At 46.5% G+C, this 22675-nt stretch overlaps 1 protein-coding gene across 1 annotated transcript in view; it reads left to right on the top strand.

The window, feature by feature from the left end:
- The first annotated feature begins 13986 nt into the window (after window positions 1-13986).
- The window catches only part of Kiaa1549l (KIAA1549 like), a 262290-nt gene continuing 253601 nt past the window's right edge, over window positions 13987-22675 (top strand). Inside the window, exon 1 of the mRNA XM_050147103.1 lies at window positions 13987-14221. Coding sequence (XP_050003060.1) covers window positions 13987-14221 — 235 coding nt within the window. The remainder of the gene's footprint in view (window positions 14222-22675) is intronic.

A 22675-nucleotide genomic window follows, 5' to 3' on the forward strand; every position in this document is an offset into this window, starting at 1 on the left:
TTAACACCATTTTCTTCCTTTGTGGTTTTTGCTTTGTGTTTCCTAAGATGTTTCTTGATTGTGAATATTTAAATGTTTTTTTCCCCCTGTATTCCATGGCTTTTAGAGTTTTATATTAGACCTCTGGGTTATGTCATGTAGGTTTTTGTGCCGTTTGTGAAGATACTGTCCTATCTCATTGACTCTGTGCTTATATATGATGAGACGCATAGTCAGAGAAAGTAAAAAGTAATATATTTTTCCATCCTAGACAATAATACCTGTTGCAATTTGCCTGAGAAGGTAAGAGAAACATACTTTAAGATTTACAGACTAGAAAGTTCAGATAGTCCACTATACAGACGAGATCGGGCGCGTTCAGGGTGGTATGGCTGTAGACGATAGTCCACTATACATGCAAGCAATTTTAAGAGTTTTTTTTTCACCCTTATTGGTGTGTGTATGTGTCTGTGTCTACATATGTTGCCTGTATGCACCTGCACACAGGAACATGTGCCACAGTGCATATAGATGTCAGGACAGCGTGGTGCAGTTGGCTCCCTGTTGGTTCTGGGGACCAGACTTTGGTTACCAGGCTTACATGACAAGTGCCTTTACCCCAGTGAGCTATCTTGCTGGCCCGATTTCTGCTGTTTTATACTTCAGATTTATAGCAAGGCTTTTGCATGGTTTACAAATCGCCAATATATTAATGCCCATACTCTCAATTTAAATGATTGGTTTTGTTCTAACCATTAAAGATGGAGAATACAAAGAACTTGCTTTTTTTTCTAAAAAATATTTACTTTTTTGGTATGTGTATGATTATTTTGCCTGCATGCATGTAGGCGCACCATGTGCATGCCTGGTGTCTGTAAAGGCTAGAAGAAGGTGCTGTCTCCCTGGAACGGTGTGAGCTGCCATGTTGGTGCTGGGAAATGAACTCGGGACTCTTCCTGATGAGCCATCTCTCCAGCTCCACCTTTTGCTTTTACAAATAAAAATATTTTTATTAAACTTTGAGCATTTCATTAACATGCATACTATATTTTGATTTATATTTATTTCTTGCATGGAATGTCCGTACTGTTTAACCTTGTGCCTATGAGGCATTACCACGGCCCCTCATCCCTTCTTTTACCCAGTCTTTCTCACTGACTGGGAACTCTGAACTGTACCATTTTTACCCTGTAGATGATATCTTTGACATTTGCTTTATGCCTGACTGCAGTAGGCACTAAAGTATTTGCTAAGTAAATCAATAAATTTGGGGCTGCAGAGATGGCTCAGTGGTTAAGAGTGCTGGCTGCTCTTGCAGAGACTCTGGATCAGTTCCCAGCACCCACCTGGCAGTGGTTTTGTCTGAAACTCCAGTTCCAGGAGAACTGGCTCCTTTTTCTGGCTCCCGAAGGCACTGCATGCAGGTGGTGAATAGATGGACATACAGGCAGAATACTCACACATAGAAAAACACTTTGAAGGGAGTGAATTTAACAGTCACCTGTTGAGTGGAATTTGGAGGCCTACATTTAATCTGTCTTGTCATTTTTGTTATTAAGTATGATTTTGAGCAGGTCTGGGCTTCAGTTTAATCAAGTGAAGGAGCTGGGGTGTTGCAGACGAGACTGACGACAGGTAGAAGTGTGGAGAGTGAACTCTGCAGGCCCGAGGGTCAGCAGCACACAGCATGGCAGGCCCCCGGACCATGACTTCTCTAGCTTTTCAATAAGACAGATGTTGGCAACGAATTCAAAGCATAGTTTTTAAATGCATAGCAAAAAACAAGCAAGTTGCATCCGTCCTGACTTGGTCTGGACATCCAGTGTGATGGTTGGTCATTCTGTTCATTATATTGCTATGTCCTATACTGACCAGCAGGGGGAGGAAGAGTTCTCTAAAAGTTTATTCCATACTCTAAATACAGCAGAACTGAGGGGGAATATCTTGTATCCGTGGACATGATAGTTCAATGTGAGGGGTTTTTCAGCCGTACAAATGGAGTTTTGAAAACTGACAGTACTCCAAGTATATTGAAGGAAGATGCCATGTGTTTATCCATCCCTCTAACACCATATAGACCTGCACAGAGTCAGAAATATACAGGTTATTTTGTCTTCAGCAAAGGAAATATAACCTAGGATTTGGCAGCTTTAGAAGGAAAATAGATCCATTTATGAAAACATAGATTGCCTCCTTCTACCTCATCCCCACTTTTTAACATTTCTTTGTTTCTAAGAAGAACGAAAAGGCCCAGAGACACTGTGGTTGGTTCATAATAACAGGGGAAAACAGCAGTTTTATAGTTTTGCCCCTTTAGATAACATTTTCTGACTACATCTTGTATGTCCAATAGATGTTTTTTATTGGCCCACTGGGCAAAGCGGGAAGATGTGTGCACATGGAGTTAACACTTTTCTATAAATCAATAACAAGTGCTTACACTTTATAAATTCCATATTAGTTCTCATAGGATGGAATCAATGGATGTTGGTTGCATTTTGCCAAATTCTTGTGTGTGTATGTAGCTGAAGACTTTAATACAGGTATGATTTGACAAAAAAAAAAAAAAGAACAAAAAAAAACATCAGGCTTTGAGTATTTCATTACTAGCTGCTTCAACAGATCTCAAGATCTGATTTAAATTTAATTGATGAATAGTTAGGGCATAAATGTTTGTGTTCCCCCCCCCCCCCGGGGCTGAAGTGAAACAAAGTCATAGTGTAACATCTCATTCATAATGGCACGATTGAGCTCGTCCTTCTGCCTGACACGTTGTCAGGTTCTAAAGCGCGCTTGCCTCACAATGTGCAGCTGCTAAGGAGACCTGGATTGAATTTGCATTAGTGGTTTCTCCAACACCTTTTTCTGTCTGCCTGTCGGACATCTATCTGTTCATCCATCTATCGTATTATTACCTACCTACCTACATACCTACCTACCTACCTACCTGTCTAAGTTCTTGCTATGTAGTCTAGGCTGGCCCCGAATTCACACACCTCTTGCTTCAGCCCTCTAAGGCTGAAATTACAGGCACGTGCTAGGTTTTCCAACACTTAATTCTAGACAATCAACAAGTCTTCCAGGTGTTTGCCAGTCCATAGGGTAGATACTTCCATCAGGCACAACTTCAAGCCGCTTGCTTGTTATCATTTGACATGAATTGAGACAGCATTTTGATTGAGATCCAACAGACAGAGACAGTGCTGAGCGTGGAGATAATAGAGTGTGTAGCTTGACTAGAAAGTGGGAGTGATGTGTGCAGTTAGTCCCTGCAAAGTTGTAACCAATAGAAGAAAATTACAATTGTTTCATGACCTTTGAACTTTAGTGTGCAGGTCTCACAAAGTCTATCATGGTGAACTGTTTGGAGAAAAGAAAGAAGCTCATGTAGTATAATAATGTAAAACATGGCCAAGTGAGTGAAGAGTGGTTTACCCTGTAACTCTCCTGTAGGCGACACCTTTCCCATCCTTGGCAAAACTCTTGACTACGCGTGGATGAGCTTCTTTGCATTTTGTGCTTAGTGCTTTCATTATTGTGATTGTCTGGGAATTTCTCCAACATGAATTCCACCCATGTTGCTTTCTCCCTAGGATATCTTTTGTGTTTTTTTTTTCTCAGAACCATTTTGTTCATGTATGTTGATAAATTTGTCCTTCCTGAGTCCCCCAGATTTGTCTGAAACATCAGAGCAGCACATGTGAGCATTCCCACAATCAGCTAATAGTTCCGAGTCCATTCACCTTGTAGTCTAGTGTCATTGCCTCTGTTACTGCCTTTTCTTCTTCCTTCCTCTTTACTAGACAAGTCTCTCTCTCTCTCTCTCTCTCTCTCTCTCTCTCTCTCTCTTGCATGTGCACATGTGTGCAGAGGTCAGAAGAGGATGCCATGCCAGATGTCTTTCCCTCCCTCCCCTCTCTCTACCTTATTTCTGTAGGTAGGTTTTTTACTGGTCTCTTCCTCTCTCCATCCTGACCCCACTCCCAGTGCTGGGACTGTAGGTACATAACAGCTTTTTACGTGGTTGCTGGGGATTTGAACAGCAAGTGCTCTTACCACTGAGATACCTTCCCAGCTTCCTGATTATCCACTTCTGTAAAATGTTATGTAGGCTTATTACTCTGTAAGACGGAAAAGGAACTCAACCACACACTCTGCTGTCTGCCTGAGCCCAATGGCAGATGGGCAGTGGTTAGTCAATGGAAGTCTTTGAAAATGTAGCATGACGGCCACTGTTCACGAGAGGTGTGCGTTCGTGATTTGTAGACTCAAGGGTTAGCAAAGTTAACTTATGTAGCCATTGACACTCGTGCTGTGACAACTAAAAATGAATCTATATTATAGGCAAATTAGTGTTACTTAACTAAATGGTGGTAAATGAAATTCACGCATATTGGAACCATGGAATGTGAGCACTGCCTGTGTCAACAATTGATTTTTAATGACATTTAATTGTAACTTTGTAATTTGATTTAAAAATAATGACTGTTTAACAAGTAGCTCACAGAATTTCTGAAAATTTAGTCATCAGCTCTCACAAGCTGGTACGAGCCACATCCGCCCATCTCTGCAGAAACCCATAAAGCATCCAGCGCTTAACCACTGATGTCCATAACTCATTAGGAAGCAGGGGCTGTAGCCAGAGCTATCAAGGCAACGTGGATATTCTTTAAGCTGTCCTTATAACATGCACTCAAATAACCAAAACAATTATAATACCACAGCCCTATTGTATAGCTCCTTGGTTTCCATAATAAGGATGTTTGACAGCTCACTAACTTTTCATTAAAATTTTCAATTTGCCTACACTGTGTCTGCGCTTTCATTAATTAGTCTGCTTTGGCCAATGGTACTGTGGTAGCAAATGACCCCAAAGTTTCAGCACCTGAAAACAATAACCTTATCGAGCAGTTCATTTTGATTCCTTCTTTGCAGCTCTGCTGCTGGTTACAGATCTGTATGGCTGCACTCTTGTTCATTTTTAGGATCCCGGCTGAAGTTAGGAATTCCTAACCCCGGAGTTAGAAATACTGGACCTGCTTCCCCATGGAAAAGGGAAATGGTTCAGAGCTGGACCTTGACATGGCCGGCCTGTCTGTCCATCCATCCTTCCTTCTCTTCCCTTCCTTTCCCTCCTCCCTCCCTTCCTTCCTTCCTCTTCTCTGTCTCTCCCTCTTTCCATTTCTGCCCGTTCCTTAGACTAGGTGTCACTTTGTAGCTCTGACTGGCCGAGAACTCCCTGTATAGACCAGGCTGGTCTCAGAGATCACCTGTCTCTGCCTCCTGAGTGTGGCATGAAGGTGCCCGGCTTTAACACAGTTCTTAGTGGAACTGTACACAGGGGCTCCTGTGGTGTGTCATGTGCTAAAAACAACAGACATGGGAAAGGAGAGATTAACATTGCATGGCACACAGTCATTGTGTTAACTACATTGTCTGTAGGGGGAGCACAGTCATTGTGTTAATTACATTGTCTGTAGGGGGAGCACAGTCATTGTGGGAACTACATTGTATGTGGAGCACAGTCATTGTGGGACCTACATTGTCTGTAGGGGGAGCACAGTCATTGTGGGGACTACATTGTATGTGGAGCACAGTCATTGTGGGGACTACATTGTAGGGGGAGCACAGTCATTGTGGGAACTACATTGTCCTGTAGGGGGAGAGAAGACTGGTTTTGTTCTTTTGAGGAGACAGGAATAGCTTCTCAAGAAGCTGATAGCGTCCAGGAACTTTATTAAAGAAATTCTTTGGTTAAGCAAAAGCATGTGTCCTGTGTTACTCAAATGTGTGGTCAGCATCTATGTCATGTGACTTTGTTAGAACAGAGTTTCTGGGTGAACTCCCTGTGTCACCTGAGTGTACAGTTAGGACACTTGGACCCACCCAGCAGATGTCTCTCCTCAGGTGCTGTCTTAGGCTCTTGTTCTCTCCCCCTCTCTGCCTTTTCTGCATGCTCAGACATGGCTCCTTGACTCTCCCCTCCCTCCCTTCTCCCTCTACCTGGCCCCGTTAGTTGCCAGTGTCCAAGCCAACACAGTTCTGTCCTCCATCCTTCCCACCTTGGCTCAGACCTGGACTCTGTGTCACGTGACTGACTTCCTGTCCCCGCACCCACCTGGGCCTTCCCACCTCATTGCCTGCATAAGCGGTCTTTCGAGGATTCAGTTTTCGTCCATTTAGCAGCAGTAGAGATGGCAAGAAATGCAGAGCAGGGTGGAGCAGGGGAAGAGGCGAACGCAGTGTCGGCCAGAGAGAGCTCTGCCTGTCAAAATCAGCCTCAAGGGGCCTGTCCAGTCTCCCCAAAGGTCAACAATCCGATGCTCAGCTTTCGGGTTACTGTCCAACTCCGAGGAGGTCACCAGCTTCTCTGTGATATTTCTTCCTTCAATAAAACTCGTGGTTCCTTATACAGAACAGCTGCGTTAGCACCTGACAGAGTTGTACTTCTGCGTCTTTGCATGGTGGAAACACTCTCTTTCTTGCCCTCATCTTGTTTGCCAGGGCTCCTCCCCTATATCCTTTGTATTAAAAGTGTACACGGCAGTATCAAAGTCCATATGCCATCTCACATAGCATGAGTAATTGCTTTATAATTGTGTTCCTCCTGCTGAGGTATTCTGAGACCTCCAAGGATACGGATTTTGCCTAACTCACCTTCACAACCCCATAGAGCATCCTGCTGGACATTAGAGACAGCCAAGGGTTGTTTCACGAGTGGCGTGAAGACCAAGATGATGGCTCTAACAGCCACTGTGACGAAATGTTAAGCATGGTTGGGTCAGTATGCACCGAGCATCTATTGCCGGACACTTAACTGGCGCTCTGGAATGAAGAGTGGTGTTAAGATTTTGCCCGTTGCTTCTAAATGGATGCTGGATTCCTCTAGTTCCAGATGCATTAATCAGATCTCCTTATAAAACAGACACATTTTGGCAAATGAAAGGGAGTGCTGGTTGTTTCTGGTGATGACATTTATTGCTGATGTGCTAATATTTCCTTGTTAGGATATGTATGCATCTTATAATATACTTCTTAATGACCTTTCAAGAAATAGTACTTTTAATGAAAATTTAAGTGCAAAATCACTTTCCTTTTATGTACTCTAGAAAGAATTATGTGATAGTATCTAAGATGTATTGAGCCTCTTCTGCCAGGACCAGCTTTTGTTTTGAACGGTTTTTATTATGACATGTTTTATGAGGCTGGGGATGGAACTCAGTGATAGAGCCCTCATAAGGTATCTGAGAGGCCCTGGGTTCAATCCCCTGTCTATCTCCAATAGGATTTATAGGACCTAAATTTTAGTACTTACAGAATGAGGCAACCTGCAGCACAATCTAGTTGAGAGTATTTCTGTCACCCTAGAATGGAACTTTGTGCCATATTGACACTTAGCATTTTTAATCCCTTGGTGCCAGGAATCTCCTTTTGGTCTCTTTGGACCCTCTCCTGGACACTTCGTACAGCTAGAGTCATAGCCTATGTAGCCCCTGCAGTTGGCTTCTTTTGTTCGGACCAGAGTCCTCGGGGCTCCTCGGTGTGGTAGCACATACCATTATTTTCCTGTTCTTCCTCGCTGGGGAAGAGCGTTCTGTTGTGCCAAATGTTTATCTTTCTCCAGCCGATAGACACTGAGTCCGCTTTCACCAACTGATGGGCATGTAAGCTGTTTCCACTTTGGGCTATTATGAATAATGATGCTATAAATGTTTAATTGGAAATATTTGTGACGACATGTGCTTTGATTTGTCTTGCATAGATACCTGAACATCTTTGGTGGACACTCGGCCACCTTGGGTGTACTGAAGCCAGGCGCTGTGGAGTGATGCACTTAGGGAGGAAGCTGCTTGTGAATCACGAGTATTTCCCACAGTCAGCCCTAGCCCCTGTCCCACAGGGTTGACAACACAAACTAACAAAAGATCAAACCAAACAACCAGGGCGCTAGAGATACAGCAAGCATTAGCTAGCCTTGTGGTGTCAGTGCCGAGAGGGAGTTGACCAGGTCTCCGCTCTGACGGGAGAATCCCAGAGGCATCAAGACAAAATGGCCCTTGATGGCTTAAAAGTACAGGACAGAATACGCTGCCTCCTCCAGCCGAGGACTTCGAGGATAATTAGCTGGAACCTGGGGGAGTGGAATGTTATCAGTCGCAAGTCCAAGTCAACAAACACTGAGTTGCTAGGCTTCTGTGGAGGCCCTCTGTGAGGACTAAGTTGAGCCTCACCCACCCAAGAGCGGGCAGCTGCTCCTGGTGGGTGTTACCAGGCAGGGTCTTATCGGGCCTTCCCGCCATCTCAGGCCTTGACGCTGAGACTCTGGAAATTCTTTAGAGAAATGGGTGGAGATGTCAGAGCAAAGGGAAACCAAGATGGCCTACATTTCTGCGGCTCCCTCCTCAGTCCTCACCCTCCCTCTGTCTGCTCTCCACAGTAGGTGGCGAGGGGAGTGACCTTCCACAGTTCTTTGATCAGAACTCTCCCACAGCTCCCCACTGCCCTCTGGCATCGCTAATTTGGCTGTATCTTTTTACCCTCCCAGGCAGGTCTTTCTATACGGTACCCACATAGCTATAGTAAGCACTTTTCTCAGTCCAGGCCGTGAGATGGAGGAAGGGCCCTGTTGAAATGCACCTTCCCAGTTATACCCAGTATTTTCTCAGGGTCATTAGAAGCAAGAGAAACCACATATTCATTTTATTTTAAATTCCTCCCACTCTTGGAGGAAGTGGGCAACATAGGCCTCGTTAGTCTTGTGTTGTCTAGGGTCTTGGGTCTCGTGGCCTCTGGAGAAACTGTGCCATATTTAAAAAAGAAAAAGGAAATCCTTTCCATTTTAAAAAAATATTTTATGCCTTACTTTTATTTTGTGCATATGGATGTTTTCCTGCATGCATGTGTGGGTACAGTGTGTGTGCTGCGTTCCTCCGGAAGCCAGAAGAAGGCATTTGATCCACTGGAACTGGAGTTGCAGATAGTTGTGAGCTGCCATGTGGGTGCTGGGAACCGAACTCAGGTCCTCTGCCAGAGCAGCGAGTGCTCTTAGCCGCTGATGCATCTCTCCAGCTCCCCCGTCATTTCCTAAAAACACAGATTCTTTGAGTCATTTGAAACCTATCCTGTGGCCCTAAAGGGCACCATGGCTTCAAATGATAGGCTTTGGTTCCCCATCAGAGGGTAAAGCCCTTATCCACCCCTCCAGCCTCTTCCCTAGACACTCTGCTTTTCCTCATTCCTCCAGCATCCTCCCCTGCTCTGAGCAGGGGCAGCGTTGTGCCTAGCTCATCTGCCCCACTGGCCCCTCAGTGCTGAGCTCAGGGAGGGTGGAGACAAGGCTTAGCTCTCTGCAGACCCTGGGATTTCCTGTAGCCTGGCTACAGGAAAGGAGGACTTGTGAAGAGAACTGGAAGGCTTGGGGAGCAACGGGAGCCCCCAGATGTGTGCCACTCAGAACACTGACAGAAAGTTCGGCCCAGGGCCCGAAAACACTCCTCAGAGCTGGAGTCTTTGGCACACCTAGTGAAAAGCTTCTTGAAATAACACTTGACTCTTTAAGCAATAAACTCAGCATACAGGGAAGTCCCAAAGCCCCAGTTAAGAATACTAAAATGAATACAAGGGTTTATGGGTTAAGAGGGTTGCGATTATCATATATAATAAGATTGATTGAGCACTTACTGTATGTCAAGTGTACATCTAAATGATTGGCATGTATCAACTCACTCCTTCAAACAATCCCCTGTGGGAGTTACTTAGATAATTTCAGTTTTATAGATGAGGTTTGGCAGAGACATGGTTTTCTGTCATTAGCTGGTAGAGGGCAGATCTTAAACAAGTCAACATAAGGATTTGGTTTGTCTATTCACCAAACAAGGACTCATGGGTCAAAAATTTAAACAAAATGACACGGTAACTCATAACTATAGTTTTAGTACTCTGGAAACTGAGGCAGGAGAATTGCTGTGAGTTTGAGGCCAGCCTAGGTTACATTACACAGAGTGTTCTGAGTCAGCCTGGGCGAGGCAGGAGGACCCAGTCTCATTCTCCCCACTCCCATGACGACTTCACCAGGGTTTTTGCTTCTGTAGAAACAGCCTCCCCTTTACCAGCTTAGGTATAAGCTCTGGAGCCTAGCATCTCAGGCTGTGACAGCTGTCTCCGTTGTGGTTCCCCTGCCCTGAAGGTCCTAAGGTTCTCCTTCCCCAAGGCTCCACGCTGCTGCCCTCACCAGATACCTTCTCTTTCCCACCATGACGCGAAACCTTTCATGGCTTCTCACTTGGCCTTTGCTGTACCTGGAAAACTTCTTCTTCAGGTGTTGTTGTTCTTTCCCCCTACTGACGGCAGAAGTAGCCCATGTTCCCATGGCGGATAGGTGGTCTGCTCATATCTCTGTTCCCGTGGCGACGGGTAATTTGCATCTACTTTTGTCACATGCTTACCTTGCTCTTACGTGGTCACTGTATACCTGCTTTGCCTACTGGACTGTGATCTTCTTGAGGAATACAGTGGTGTCTGGTCTCAAGTCTAGCCTGTTGGAGGACAGAGCCACTCAGCCTAACAACCAGAAACCGAAAAACAATCTGTGTCATCTCTGTCATCTCTAAATCTGGCAAGAAATAGCAAAGGGAAAATCCCATTTACAGAACAGAATATGAATATCATCTCCTCCCTCTGGCAATAGCCCCAGTGTTTCCTCTCTTGACCATCATGGAGAATGTGACTGTGGCTAAGTCTTGTGTCTCTTGTTTTATATACTCTCCATTTGGATCTTTTATGTCTTGGGCCAGCAACTCTGTCCGTCCTGTCTTAATCCCACCTGTACCACAGCTGGCTGCACAGCTGTGCTCACCTTGTGTCCCTAGCTACTAAACAGAGCCTTGTGCCGGGGTAGGGCTCCTGAGGATGACTCCTGGTGTGGGAAACAAACGCACAGTCTCTGCTTACAGATTCCCCTTCCTCCTTTCTCTAAGGAAAAGCCCGGGTGTATCCAGAACCTTCCATGAACTGGCCTGAATATCCCTTCCCTTCTTCTCTCCATGAGATTTCTCCATGAGTTGTAGGTATTGAGTGAAGTATCCTCACTATTCCAAGCCTGTGTTTCCCTGCCTGCTTCCCTACCCCTGCTGGGCACACTGATCTCTGTATCTGTCAGTTAGTCCTTGCCTAGACTACCTGCCATCATCCCCATCCCATTTCCTTGTCTCTGGGATCACCCCTTGCCATTCCTCAGACCTTGTAAGGCTGAATGACCTCCAAGAATGGACCTTCTTTGTGACTTATCATTTGGGAAAAACTATATCTTTCTTATCTTTTCTTTCTTTTTTTTTTTTTTAAAAAGATTGATTTATTATGTACAGTGTTCTATAAGCATGTATGCCTGCAGGGCAGAAGAGGGCACCAGATCTCATCATGGATGGTTGTGAGCCACCATATGGTTGCTAGGAATTGAACTCACGACCTTTGGAAGAGCAGTCAGTGCTCTGAACCTCTGAGCCATCTCTCCAGCCCTCTTTCTTTCTTCTTTCCTTCCTTCTTTCCTTCCTTCTTTCTCTCTCTCTCTCTCTCTCTCTCTCTCTCTCTCTCTCTCTCTCTCTCTCTCTCTCTCTCTCTCTCTCTCTCTCTCTCTCTCTCTCTCTCTCTCTCTCTCTCTCTCTCTCTTCCTTTCTTTCCTACACAGAAGCCCTGACTGTCCTGGAACTCAATATGTAGACAAATCTGGCTTTGAACTCAGAGATCCACTTGCTTCTGCCTCTGAGTGCTGGGATTAAAGGCATGCACCACCATGCCCAGGTTATAAATTTCTTAAAACAACCCCAAATACTAAAATTAATTTAACCTAAGAGCGAGGATCAATTACAGCCCCAGAGGGGGGAGGATGAATACCCATTATCCAAAATTCTCTGGGACCAGAAATGCTACATATTTCAAAGTTGTCTGAATGTGGGGGTATCTGTATAAACTTTATTGGTTGAGTGTCTCTAATCTGAAAATTTGAAATCATTCAGAGTTCATGTTCCAAAATCTGAACTATTACATTATTGAGTACATGCAGTAAAGATCAGAGGACACCCAGCAGGAGTCGATTCTCTCTTACCCTGTAGGTAGGTCTCAGGGATCAAACTCAGGTTGGTTGTCGTCAGGCTTGTTGAGTCTTTGCTCCGTGAACCATCTCACCAGCCCTGGAACTTTTTGAGCATTTTAGATGTTAAGATTAGGAATATTCAACCTGTACTACTACAGTTCAACAAATCTGAAATGCAGGATAGGACATATGTGGTCTCTGAAAGTTAGCCCGTGGTAAGGCATCTTCTGCAAAGCACAGTGGTACTCCTGTCCTTACTGACACAGCGAGGGAGAGAAACACGTCTCCAGAACCTCAGTAGCTTGTTATGCTGTGTGGGGTGGGGGTGGGGCTGGCTTCCGCCTCTCTGCACCCTCCAGCTTGCTATGCCTGGAACATGCCAGGCCAGGCAGCCCCAGGGCTTTGCCCTTATGGATCGCGTTATCTAGAATGCTCCTTCAGCTTGGCTTGTCCCTTGACCTCCTTCTGGTCTTCTCTCAAATGCCACCATCACAGGGAACCCTTTTCATCCTGGTTAGTGCTGGAACACCCCTATCCCACTTTCCATCCTTTTATTTTAACTGTTTTCTCTGAGGCCCTTTAGCATTGTCTGGTAGTCAGTTTATTACCTACGGGGATTATGCTTGTGGCTGTTGTCCAAGTGTCTGGAATAGGGCCTGGCATATAACAGGCCGTTTTGGATAAATAAGTAATGTCAGATGAACAGATGAATTTCACCAGGTCAGTGTGAATGTTTTTCCCTCATTGCTTGTATATCTAGTGCCTAACGCAGTCATGTCATGGGCAATTATGGATGCTGGGCAAATAACTTATTGACTGAACGGTGCTTGAAGCACCTGCGAACTAGGTAGCCTGTTCAAGGGCACGAAGGCAGAACAAGGGTAAGAGCAGTAGGGTAATTCAGCTGACTCTGCCCATTTGTCCCACTAGGGAGTTACTGACTTGTCAGCTCTCCTATTTTGGGGAGACGAAGACTTTTTGGAAATGTCTGTAGTTGTCCCAAAGTCCAGTGCACTGCCTCTCCTGTGGTATGGCTGTAACAAATGTTTATAATGTGTTTTATTTCCTCCAGCGTTGCACTGAAAATAGCCCACAACAGCTTCAGTCCTTCGGGGCTAAATCTGACATGCAGGTGTCTGCCAGGCTCTCAGAGAAGTAGTGAACAACCTGCACAAAGCTCCCCCGGTCATCCTCAGAGAGCTTTCCCAAGATGCAGGCTGAAGACTTAGCAGGTTGACCATGATCGCGTCTAATCCCTTTTCTGGTCAGAGGACTATCTCCAACCTTTCCTCCTCGAGATCTGGGAACACTGGGCGGAGGGACCCCCAGCCCCCAATGAGGACCTCGCCAGTGCAGGGCACGGTTCGGGCCCCGCGCGCGGGAGCGGGGGGCGCGCGGTGGTTCCGCGCGGGGATGCGCGCGCGCGCCTGCCTCGTCTCCCTCGCCCGCTCCGGTGCTACGTGCTTTCTTTGTCAATGAGGAGCTGCTCTGAGCTGCAGTAGCACTCACGGCTGGAGCCAGAGCCCGGCGATTGAGCGAACCAGTGGGGACAGAGACCCCGGCGTAGGGGCGGCGGCGGGTAGCAGATTGCTCGAGCCAAGGCCGCGGGCTTTCCGCGTCTCGCAACCTCGCGCTTAGGGTGCAGCATCCGGCTCCGGGGAAGGGACCCGGGCGCCGCCCGTCCCACCCTCGCCGCACCGTGGGAACCCCATGCGGCGGCGGTCCCCGCGCGCGTGAAGCCGCGGCTCCTCCGAGCCCGCCCCGGACCGAGGCAGGACGAGCGAGCGGCTCGCGCCTCCCGCTTTCCTCCGGCTCCCGGGCCATGGCCGGAGATGCCCGGTGAGGAGTGGTGCGCCCAGGGCTGGGCTCCCCGGCGCGGTGTGGAACGAAACAACGGCCTGGATGTGTGAACTGTCCCTATGGCTCCGCAGGAGGCGAAGCCCCAGGGCCCGAGCGAAGCTGGGCCAGCGGCGCGGGAGCCCAGGGACCGACCCCGGGAGCGTGTGCTCTGCGGGGCGGGCGGGATCGCCACGCGCTTCCAGGGCGTGAGGAGCTCCGGGGCCCGCCGGTCCCTGGAAGCGCCGCCTCTGCGGCCGCTGCTGCTGGGACTCTTGCTGCTGGCTGCCCTTCCCGGGCATTGCCGAGCCGACTCCGGTAAGCGCTTGGGAGCGGCTCCGCGCCCGCGGTGGGGTCTAGAGCAGCTTAACCCAGTGGAGGTGGGTGGTGGGCTCTTTGCTGCACCGCTGGGCTTTTCTCTGCTCTTAGCAGTTGTAACAGCGGGAGAACTGTCAGAAATCTGTCTCTGGGAAGGCATCGTGGGCGGAGAAGAAAGAGGCACGTTTTTATCTTTTTTTCTGGACAAGTTGCAAATGCTTCCTGATGGTCCCACAAACGCGCTTCGTTAAACTAGACATGGCGTGAATAGGATAGTCTAAAAGGGACCTATTAAGTGGGACACGTTAGGAATGGGGCCATTCACTGTGGCTTCGCCATCCTGTTGCTAGTATTTACTTTGTCTTAGCAAGGAATGACCTGAGAGTTTGAAGAAATTTCTGTATTTCTGTGACGAAAGAGCGTTTTCCTCTTCTTTATAACAGCTTTTTTTTTTTTTTCCTTTTGGGAATAAGGTACTTAAAATAATTGATTGACCCTTGCAAAAGATTCCGGCATTGATCAAGCGCATAACCTATTATTTGCAAGAGGCTTATTTAAAAACAGTCATGCTTGGCACTCAGACTTCTAACGATCCTTCAGAAATAGGTTTTTGTAATTCCGTGGACAATTTTGTGGATCTGTTGTAACTATTTGGGCGGAATTATTTTGCTGAAGTGCTTTGAAACTTACACAGTGCCCTCAGCCGCGGTCTTTGAAGTAAGAGTGATTGCCATGGCTCCTGTAAAGGACAAGCTTTTGTGTTTGTGGTGGAATTCTGGACTACAGACATTAATTTTATCAAACACAAACCTCTCATTTCAGGTAATTGGTTTTTGTAGTGTTGCAGCTTTTAGTGAGGACCAAGAAGGATTCCCCCCAACCCACACTCGTGCTCTGCCTGTGTGTGCCCTTTCCCCACATCAGATTAAAATTCCCAGTTTTGAAGGGTCTTACAACGGTTTTAAATGAGTGTTCTGGTTGGCTATATANATATAATTTAAAGCCATTTTCCTTTGGTTCACCTAAAAGTCATTGACATGAGGGATCTGTGTGTTAAGTGACCGTGTGTTGCGGAATTCCTTGTGATTCTAATGGTTCCAAAGTTCAGCAGTCGGCCTTCTGGGGCATCTGCTCCCCTGGCTTTAAACTTGTGGCCCAATGTTGGGAGAGAAGTCATGAGGAAGACATGGAAGTTCATTAGTGATCGTTGACTCAGAATCATAGAGTTTTTGGTTAGCAAGCATCCAATTCTTGATAGTTTTGTAAACCGTTAGAGAGCTTTTCACTTTTGGATGTGCTCAGAGATTGAACACTGTTTGGCCATCTGTGATAGGTGAAATTTGGCTCCCCTGTATTGCCCCGTTCAGACCCCTGTCAGCCGATTTTCTCTGACAGGGTTTTGAGTTTCTGGTCTCCCTTCCAACCTTTGCTTGGCTCCTTACCAACCTCCGAGGCTTTGCTTGGCTCATCTTTCAGCCACCCAGAACCTTATCTAGGGGACTTTTCATCTTCAACCCAGGTCTTAGTCTGGGGACACCCCCCCCCCCCACTTCTCTTGCAGTGAGACACAAGCCTAGGCTAGACAATGGTTAGAATGGTGGGGACTGTCACTAAGTAGTTGTCCTCCGAGGCCCTTTATCTTCGCCCTTCTCACTGGACTCGGCTTCTCTGTGCTTCTGGGGTGACTTTTCAGCTGCCACCCTTGACGCTCAGTTGTGTGTGAGCGAGGCCACCTGTGGATCCGCTGTCTGCCTCTGAGCTCCGCAGTGTGCTGTAGCTTCACCACTGGTCCAGTTTTATGACTGGCTTCTCGGTGCCAGAGTGCACCCTGAGCATCCAATGGGACCTCATCCCCTCTGTTCACATGTTCTCAGATTTCAGCTTCTTCCCAGCCAAGGAGAGGTCTGGGCGTCTCAAGGGGTTTGTGGGAGGGAGGCAGGAGGAGATGACTCTTGCTGGGGACCTCTGACTTTCCATCAGCCACCTTCTCTGGAGCTTGCTCTGATGGGCAGCCGCAGTTCTGTTCTCTGCAGTGTGTGTCTGATGCCGAGTTACCTGAGAAGCCCAACCAGTGACTTGCCATGTTCTGCTTGAAGTCCTGACTGCCTATGAGCCTGTCATTTGCATCCTTGATGATTCTTGCTTTTTAAGAAGGCTAAATCAGACATTTTCCCTTGGTTGAAAAATGGACAAAAATAGATTTGTTTCTAGAAAATACTGCACCAAATTCCTAGCTCCTTTGTTGCATGGTGTTTGCAGTGTGAAAATCAGATTTCCAAGATGATCTTACCACCACACCCCATGCCCCTTTGCCTTAGTCAGAGACCTCCTTCCCATGTAAAAAGAAATCTGTGTCATCTTTAGTGTTCTCTTGAAGGCACCCTCTCCTAACTCAGTCCCATGGAACCTTTGCTTGCAGGCAATCACTTCTGTCCTAGGAAACAAGTTTCTGAAGGCTGATGCCCTTCATTCTCTTCTGCCATCTGGGTTCCAAGCAACAATGGTAGCATGCAAATTTGACATCGTAACCTTCCTAACTGTCTCCCTGTTTGGTTCATATCTGCAAACGTTTAATATGATTGTTGTGTGCAGACACAGTGCTCACTCCCTTGAAGGCCTCTGCTCAATGTGACCTTGGCCGCTGGGGCCCTTGTTTCTCTCCCCAGTGCGAAATGGGGGTAATAAAACTCTAATCTTATTGGGTGGCTGACTGATTAGGTGACTGAGCAAAAGCAGCACAGGACACAACAGTGCTTGGCATGCAGCTGCTCACGGAGTGTCTTCTGTTGTTATAAAGGTGGAAGAAATTGCCTGCATGTTTGGTTTTGCCAGATAGGATGCTGGGGTAGGGGATACGGGATTGAATAAAGTGCGACTATTTTGCAGAAGTCTCTACTGAAAAGGGACTTGAATTCTAATACTCTGTGAGTAGAACGAATAAAGCCGGACGGTAGTTAATTTTAGGGTGAGTTGGAGGTGGCGCTTTGGAGGGTGGGTAGGTTCTCAGGGTTGATGGTGCCATTTCAGCTTAAGGAAAAACACAGGGTTCTCTGTACCCAGAGCACAGGGTAGAGGAGGACCCAGAAAACTACCTTGCCCTGGGGCTTCCATGTATCTTCCTCCTGGAGTGGCTTCTCCAGCCAATGTATTCATCCTCCATTCATCTTTGCTTCCCTATTGCTTGCTGCAACTTCCAAGATGGAATAGGAGCCCAGTAAAATTTCAGCTTTCTTACCCTTCCATTTGGTTGATTCTGTTAGATGTTGGAATATTGTTTCAATCAAGTAACTCACAGTAATTTGAGAGTGGCTGATTTATTCGAAGAAGGGTTTGCTGATGACTGGGTTCTCTAGCTTAGTATATCACAAAAAGGAGATAGCTTTACCCTGTATGTCTTTCTTGCCCTTCTCCAACCTCCTTTACGCATCACCACATTGGAGCCCAGTCCATAGAGTCTGCATTTCTTTCATGCATGCCTTCATGCATTTATTCTCCTACCCATTCATTCATCCGCTCATTCAGCCTGTGTTTTGAGTACCTCACTATCCTGAGGTTATAGTGATGAATCCAAATAAGGTCCCACTTCTGTGTCATTTGAAAGTGGTCCAGTGCTTTCTAAACTTTACTGAGGCTATGGATCCCTTGAAGACTCTGCTAAAATTCAGGCTGTGATCTGGTTGGTCTGGGACAAGACCTGAGATTGTGATGACGACTGCATTCTACAGACCCCATTTGAGTAGCAAGTGATTTAAATAAATATGGTAGGTCCTTTGGAGAGAAGAAGTCAGGGTCAGCGTTGGCACCTTTGTATCTGTGCTTATTTCTATTGGACGGCAAAGGAAGGGTCAGGGATGAGGTGATGAGGGAGCCCAATGGCTTTGTGGGGAAGTTTTCCCTGTGGAGCGAAAGGTACTGCAGAGCTTGAGGTAGCTGAGGAGTAGCAGGGAAGCCAGTGCAGAACTGAGCAACCAGAGGAAAATAGTAAGAAAATACTGAAGAGGGAGCCGTGCACAGACAGGTTACGCAGAACTAGTTGACAAGGACATGCTGTTTTCTTCTTGGTGAGATGGTGGGCCACTGGAACAACTCAGACTTCAGTCCTGAAAGAATCACCTTGGCTTTGGTGGGAAGAAAGACTGTAGGTTAGGAGGGAGGCAGAGAGGTCAGGCTGTGGCTGAAGTCCAGGATGAGGATGAAGATGAAGACGACGTAGACAGTAGAGATGTGAGGTGAGGGTGTGAACGTGGTTTTGAGACGGAGCTGTTGGAATTGTGTGAAGTATCAGGGTAGCAGAGGAAGAGAAGAAACAGCAGGACCTTGCCAGCTGCTGAGGTCTTTGTGTTAGCCGCGGTGATTGATGAAGACTCGGTGTGCGGATGTGGAGGTATTTGGTGGTCTTGAGAGTGGCAGGGACAGAAGTTGCCAGTGGGTTCACAAACCTCCAGTGGATTCAAGAGAGGAAGAAGAGAGACACTGGGACCACGGAGAGGGCACCTCTTCCCACTCTTTTCTTCATTGGAGGCAGAGCCTCTCTGTGGCCTCAGACAAGCGAGCTCTGGAATTGTAGGCGTGAACCACCACAGCAGCTCCATGAAACTCTTATTGGAGGGAGGCCACTTGTTCATCCCGGCCACCTAGAACCAAAATAATCACACAGAAGTTATATAGTTTAAATCACTGCTTGGCCCATTAGCTCTAGCTTCTTATTGGCTAACTCTTACATGTTAATTTAACCTATTTCTAGTAATCTGTGTATTGCCACGTGGCTGTGGCTTACTGGGTAAAGTTCCGTCTGGCTCTGGCGGGGCTACATGGCTTCTCTCTGCCTCCACCCTTCTTTCTCCCAGCATTCAGTTTAGTTTTTCCCACCTAGCTCTGTTCCCCTATAGCTCTGTTATAGGCCCAAAGCAGTTCCTTTATTAACCAATGGTAATCACAGCATACAGAGGGGAATCCTACATCACTCGTTTCTGTAAGGTTGAACACCAGTGGACTTGGGTTCATGGGGGGTTAGATGGGAATATAGAGCCAGGTGTATAGGCGCACACCTGCAGTCCCAGTACTGGAGAGCCTGACATAGGATGGTCACCACTTTAAGGCCACACTTCGATACACAGTGAGATTCTATATAAACCAAGCAGACTTACTCCCATATGCAAATTAAGACAAAAATATGTATATAATAACATTTTCTCTTTCTTTTTAGCATTAAAGATCTTGAAATACTAGCTCTGGTGGTTCCCCTCCACCCCAATACAAGTGGCCCAAACAAACCCATTTGGAATTTTAACTGGGACATGCCAGTTTTTAGTGCTTTGAAGACATTGTGGGCTAGCTCAGGGCTTCTCATTCTTCCACCCTGCCCCAAACAAGTGAAGAAGGTCTGGGGCACAGGAGAACTGTGCTTCAGTACTGATGTGGAACAGTAGTTAGCTCTTCTGTCCTGCCCCACATCACTCCCAAAAGTCGCCGTAGAAACTCAGACTCTGTAGCGCAGTTAACAACTGGAGGGGCTCGTAGCAGCTGACCTAGCCCAAGTCTTACGTTGCTGGACTATGACTTGGGAACATGTCAAATGCTCATCCACACCCCCTTTCATCTTTATTAACCTTTCAGCCGGTATTGTGCTCCCCACCTCTCTTAAACAAACAACAGCGCTACTCTTCTCTAAACAAAAATGAATGGTTGGAATGACCCTAAAACATTTTCGTGGCTTGACAGCATATGAGAGACAATTTCTAAACAGACAGAGGGATGCATTATTCCAGGGTATGGATGACTGCCATGGATAGTGACTCCTTGGGGATTCCAGGACCAAAGGTGCAGTCAGCACCTGGCTGTTGGGAGTTAGCATTACTGCAGCTGGGGACGGTGGTGTTGGGTTGCATTGTTGGGGAGTGTTTATCAAGCACTGGGAGCATACTGGGCTCTCACAGTGTGGGGACTCAGGAGAGATCAAAGCAGCCTGGCCCTTGCCCTTTAAGCAGCTGGTGGGTGGAGTGGCAAGTCAGTGAAATTCCCTCATGAATCTGGCCAGGTAGCCAGATGGAAAGTTTCCCTCCTGTCCAGGAGGGACCACTGCAAAGGCCATCGTTCTGATTTCTCAGTATCCTTGTTTTCAAAGGTCACCAGCGAGTTCAGACTTTTGAAATGCTGTACTGCATGGGGGTGCACACTGAGGAGCCACAAGGTTTTGTTTCTCAGACAGGGTAGCTTAGGTTGGCCTCAAACTCGCTGTGTAGCCCAAGATGACTTTGAACTCTCTCTCTCTTTTAAGATTTATTTATTTATTATGTATACAACATTCCTTCCATTTATGCTTACATGCCAGAAGAGGGCACCAGATTTCATTATAGATGGCTATGAGCCACCATGTGGTTGCTGGGAATTGAACTCAGGACCTCTGGAAGAGCAGTCAGTGCTCTTAACCTCTGAGCTATCTCTCCAGCCCCCGACTTTGAACCCTTAATACTCTGACTTCTACTTCCTGAGGGCTTCAATGCCTTGCCTTGTTCATGTGGTGCGGGGATCAAACCCAGGCTTTGCGCATGCTGGGCAAGCATCCTGCTAGCCAGCTACATCTCCAGCCCCTTTCTCCTACTCCAAATCAAGTTTATAAAGATCTAATTTTTGGGGCAGCGATGATGTGCCCCTTTAATCCCAGCAGGATTAGGAGACAGAGACAGGTGGATCTCTGTGAGTTCAAGGCCGGTCTGGTTTACAAAGTAGGTTCTAGGACAGCCAAGAAATCCTGTCTCAAAAAGCATATATATTATGTATGTGTATGTATCTGTAGTTGCATAAATATATGCCTGGTTACATGATTCCTTTTAGGCGAACCGCATGAGAAGCTTTGGCAGAAGTATACATTGGGTCCCTCACTACAATCCACATACAGAACTTTTCTATTATCCCCCCAAAGTATCCTCCTGGCCCCCTCAAAGATAGACCACTAGTCTGTCCTTCGTCCCCACACTGTGGTTTTTCCAGATGGCCACATGATGCAATCAGTAAGGCGTGTGCCCTGCGGTGTCCAGCTTCCTTCACATCCTTGAGCACTGTGCACATCATTGCCTGCATCCTCGCTGTGTCTTCACCTTTTTTAAACGGTGGAATAGTATTCTAGCACACCACAGGTTGCTTACCCAGGTTGATGGGCATTAGAGTTGTTTCCAGTTTTTGACCAAGGAAGCTTTGTTTGGACAGTTTTCTTCCCCTTGAGTAAATGGGGGAGGAATCCAACGTCCCTTGTCCGGCCTGTCTTAGCCTTGTAAAAGGTGCTGAAGTCTTTTCCAAAGTGGCTACGCATTTATCCCAGCAGCACCATGTAAGAGTCTTAGATGCGCCTCTTCCTCCCCACTGGTACTTGGGAGTGTCTGGGTTTCTCCCCCCCCTTTTTTTTTTGGTTTTTCGAGACAAGGTTTCTCTGTGGCTTTGGAGCCTGTCCTGGCACTAGCTCTGTAGACCAGGCTGGCCTCAAACTCACAGAGATCCGCCTGCCTCTGACTTCCAAGTGCTGGGATTAAAGGCGTATGCCACCATCGCCCGGCTTCTTTCCCCTTTTAATTTAAATTTCAACCACTCCAATGGTAGGTTGGCCTCATCTCACTGTGTCCTGAGTTCGCACGTCTCTAATCACTAATGGTGTTATTATTGCATCCTTTTCATGTCCCCTTTCCTGTGTGTATCTCAAGTTGGAAGGGTCTGTTAAAAATCCTTTGTCAATTAGAGCAATTGGATTATTTGTTTTCTTATTTGAATTTTCCTAGCCAGGTCTTGATCAGATATGTACCTTGCAAATATATTTTTCCTAGTTTGTGGATTTTCATTTTTATCTTATTAATAGTATTTTTCAAAGAATGAGTGGTTTTTTTTATTTGAATTATCCAGAGGCTCCTTTTTTATTAGCAACGTTCTGACATAGGCCCTTATTGAATCAGGAGTAGAAACCAAGGCATACATGGCCAGATTCCTTGTTACCAACAAGACTTAAGGTCCTGTGGTGAAGACATGGGTGTCCAACAGTATATTCTAGAAAGAGTCATGCAGAGGTTCCAGTGACTCGTTAGAATGCTAAGAACTGTTTCAAATGACTATATGGATACACTTGAGAGACATGAGCCCATCTTGTAGGCATCCATCCTGTATCAGAAGAATGAGAGGTGCTTCAAGGGGATATACTTCTCAGTGAATTAGGAAGAACAAAACAGAGACGTCAGCAATAACTGATAGTTCAGATGGGGCTCCTTAATTAAATCATCCAGGTCAGATGATAAGAGATGGCACATTGGTCCCGCCAGTGTGGAGAGAATGAGTGTTTTAAATTTGATTAGCTTTATCATCTTTTTAAATTTAGGGACTGTGACTGTTTTCTTCTTCTTCTTCTTCTTCTTCTTCTTCTTCTTCTTCTTCTTCTTCTTCTTCTTCTTCTTCTTCTTCTTCTTCTTCTTCCTC

This window comes from Alexandromys fortis, unplaced genomic scaffold, assembly GCF_014885135.2.
Source record: "Alexandromys fortis isolate MF-2015 unplaced genomic scaffold, M_Fortis_MF-2015_v1.1 scaffold_12, whole genome shotgun sequence".
Taxonomy (NCBI): Eukaryota; Metazoa; Chordata; class Mammalia; order Rodentia; family Cricetidae; genus Alexandromys; species Alexandromys fortis.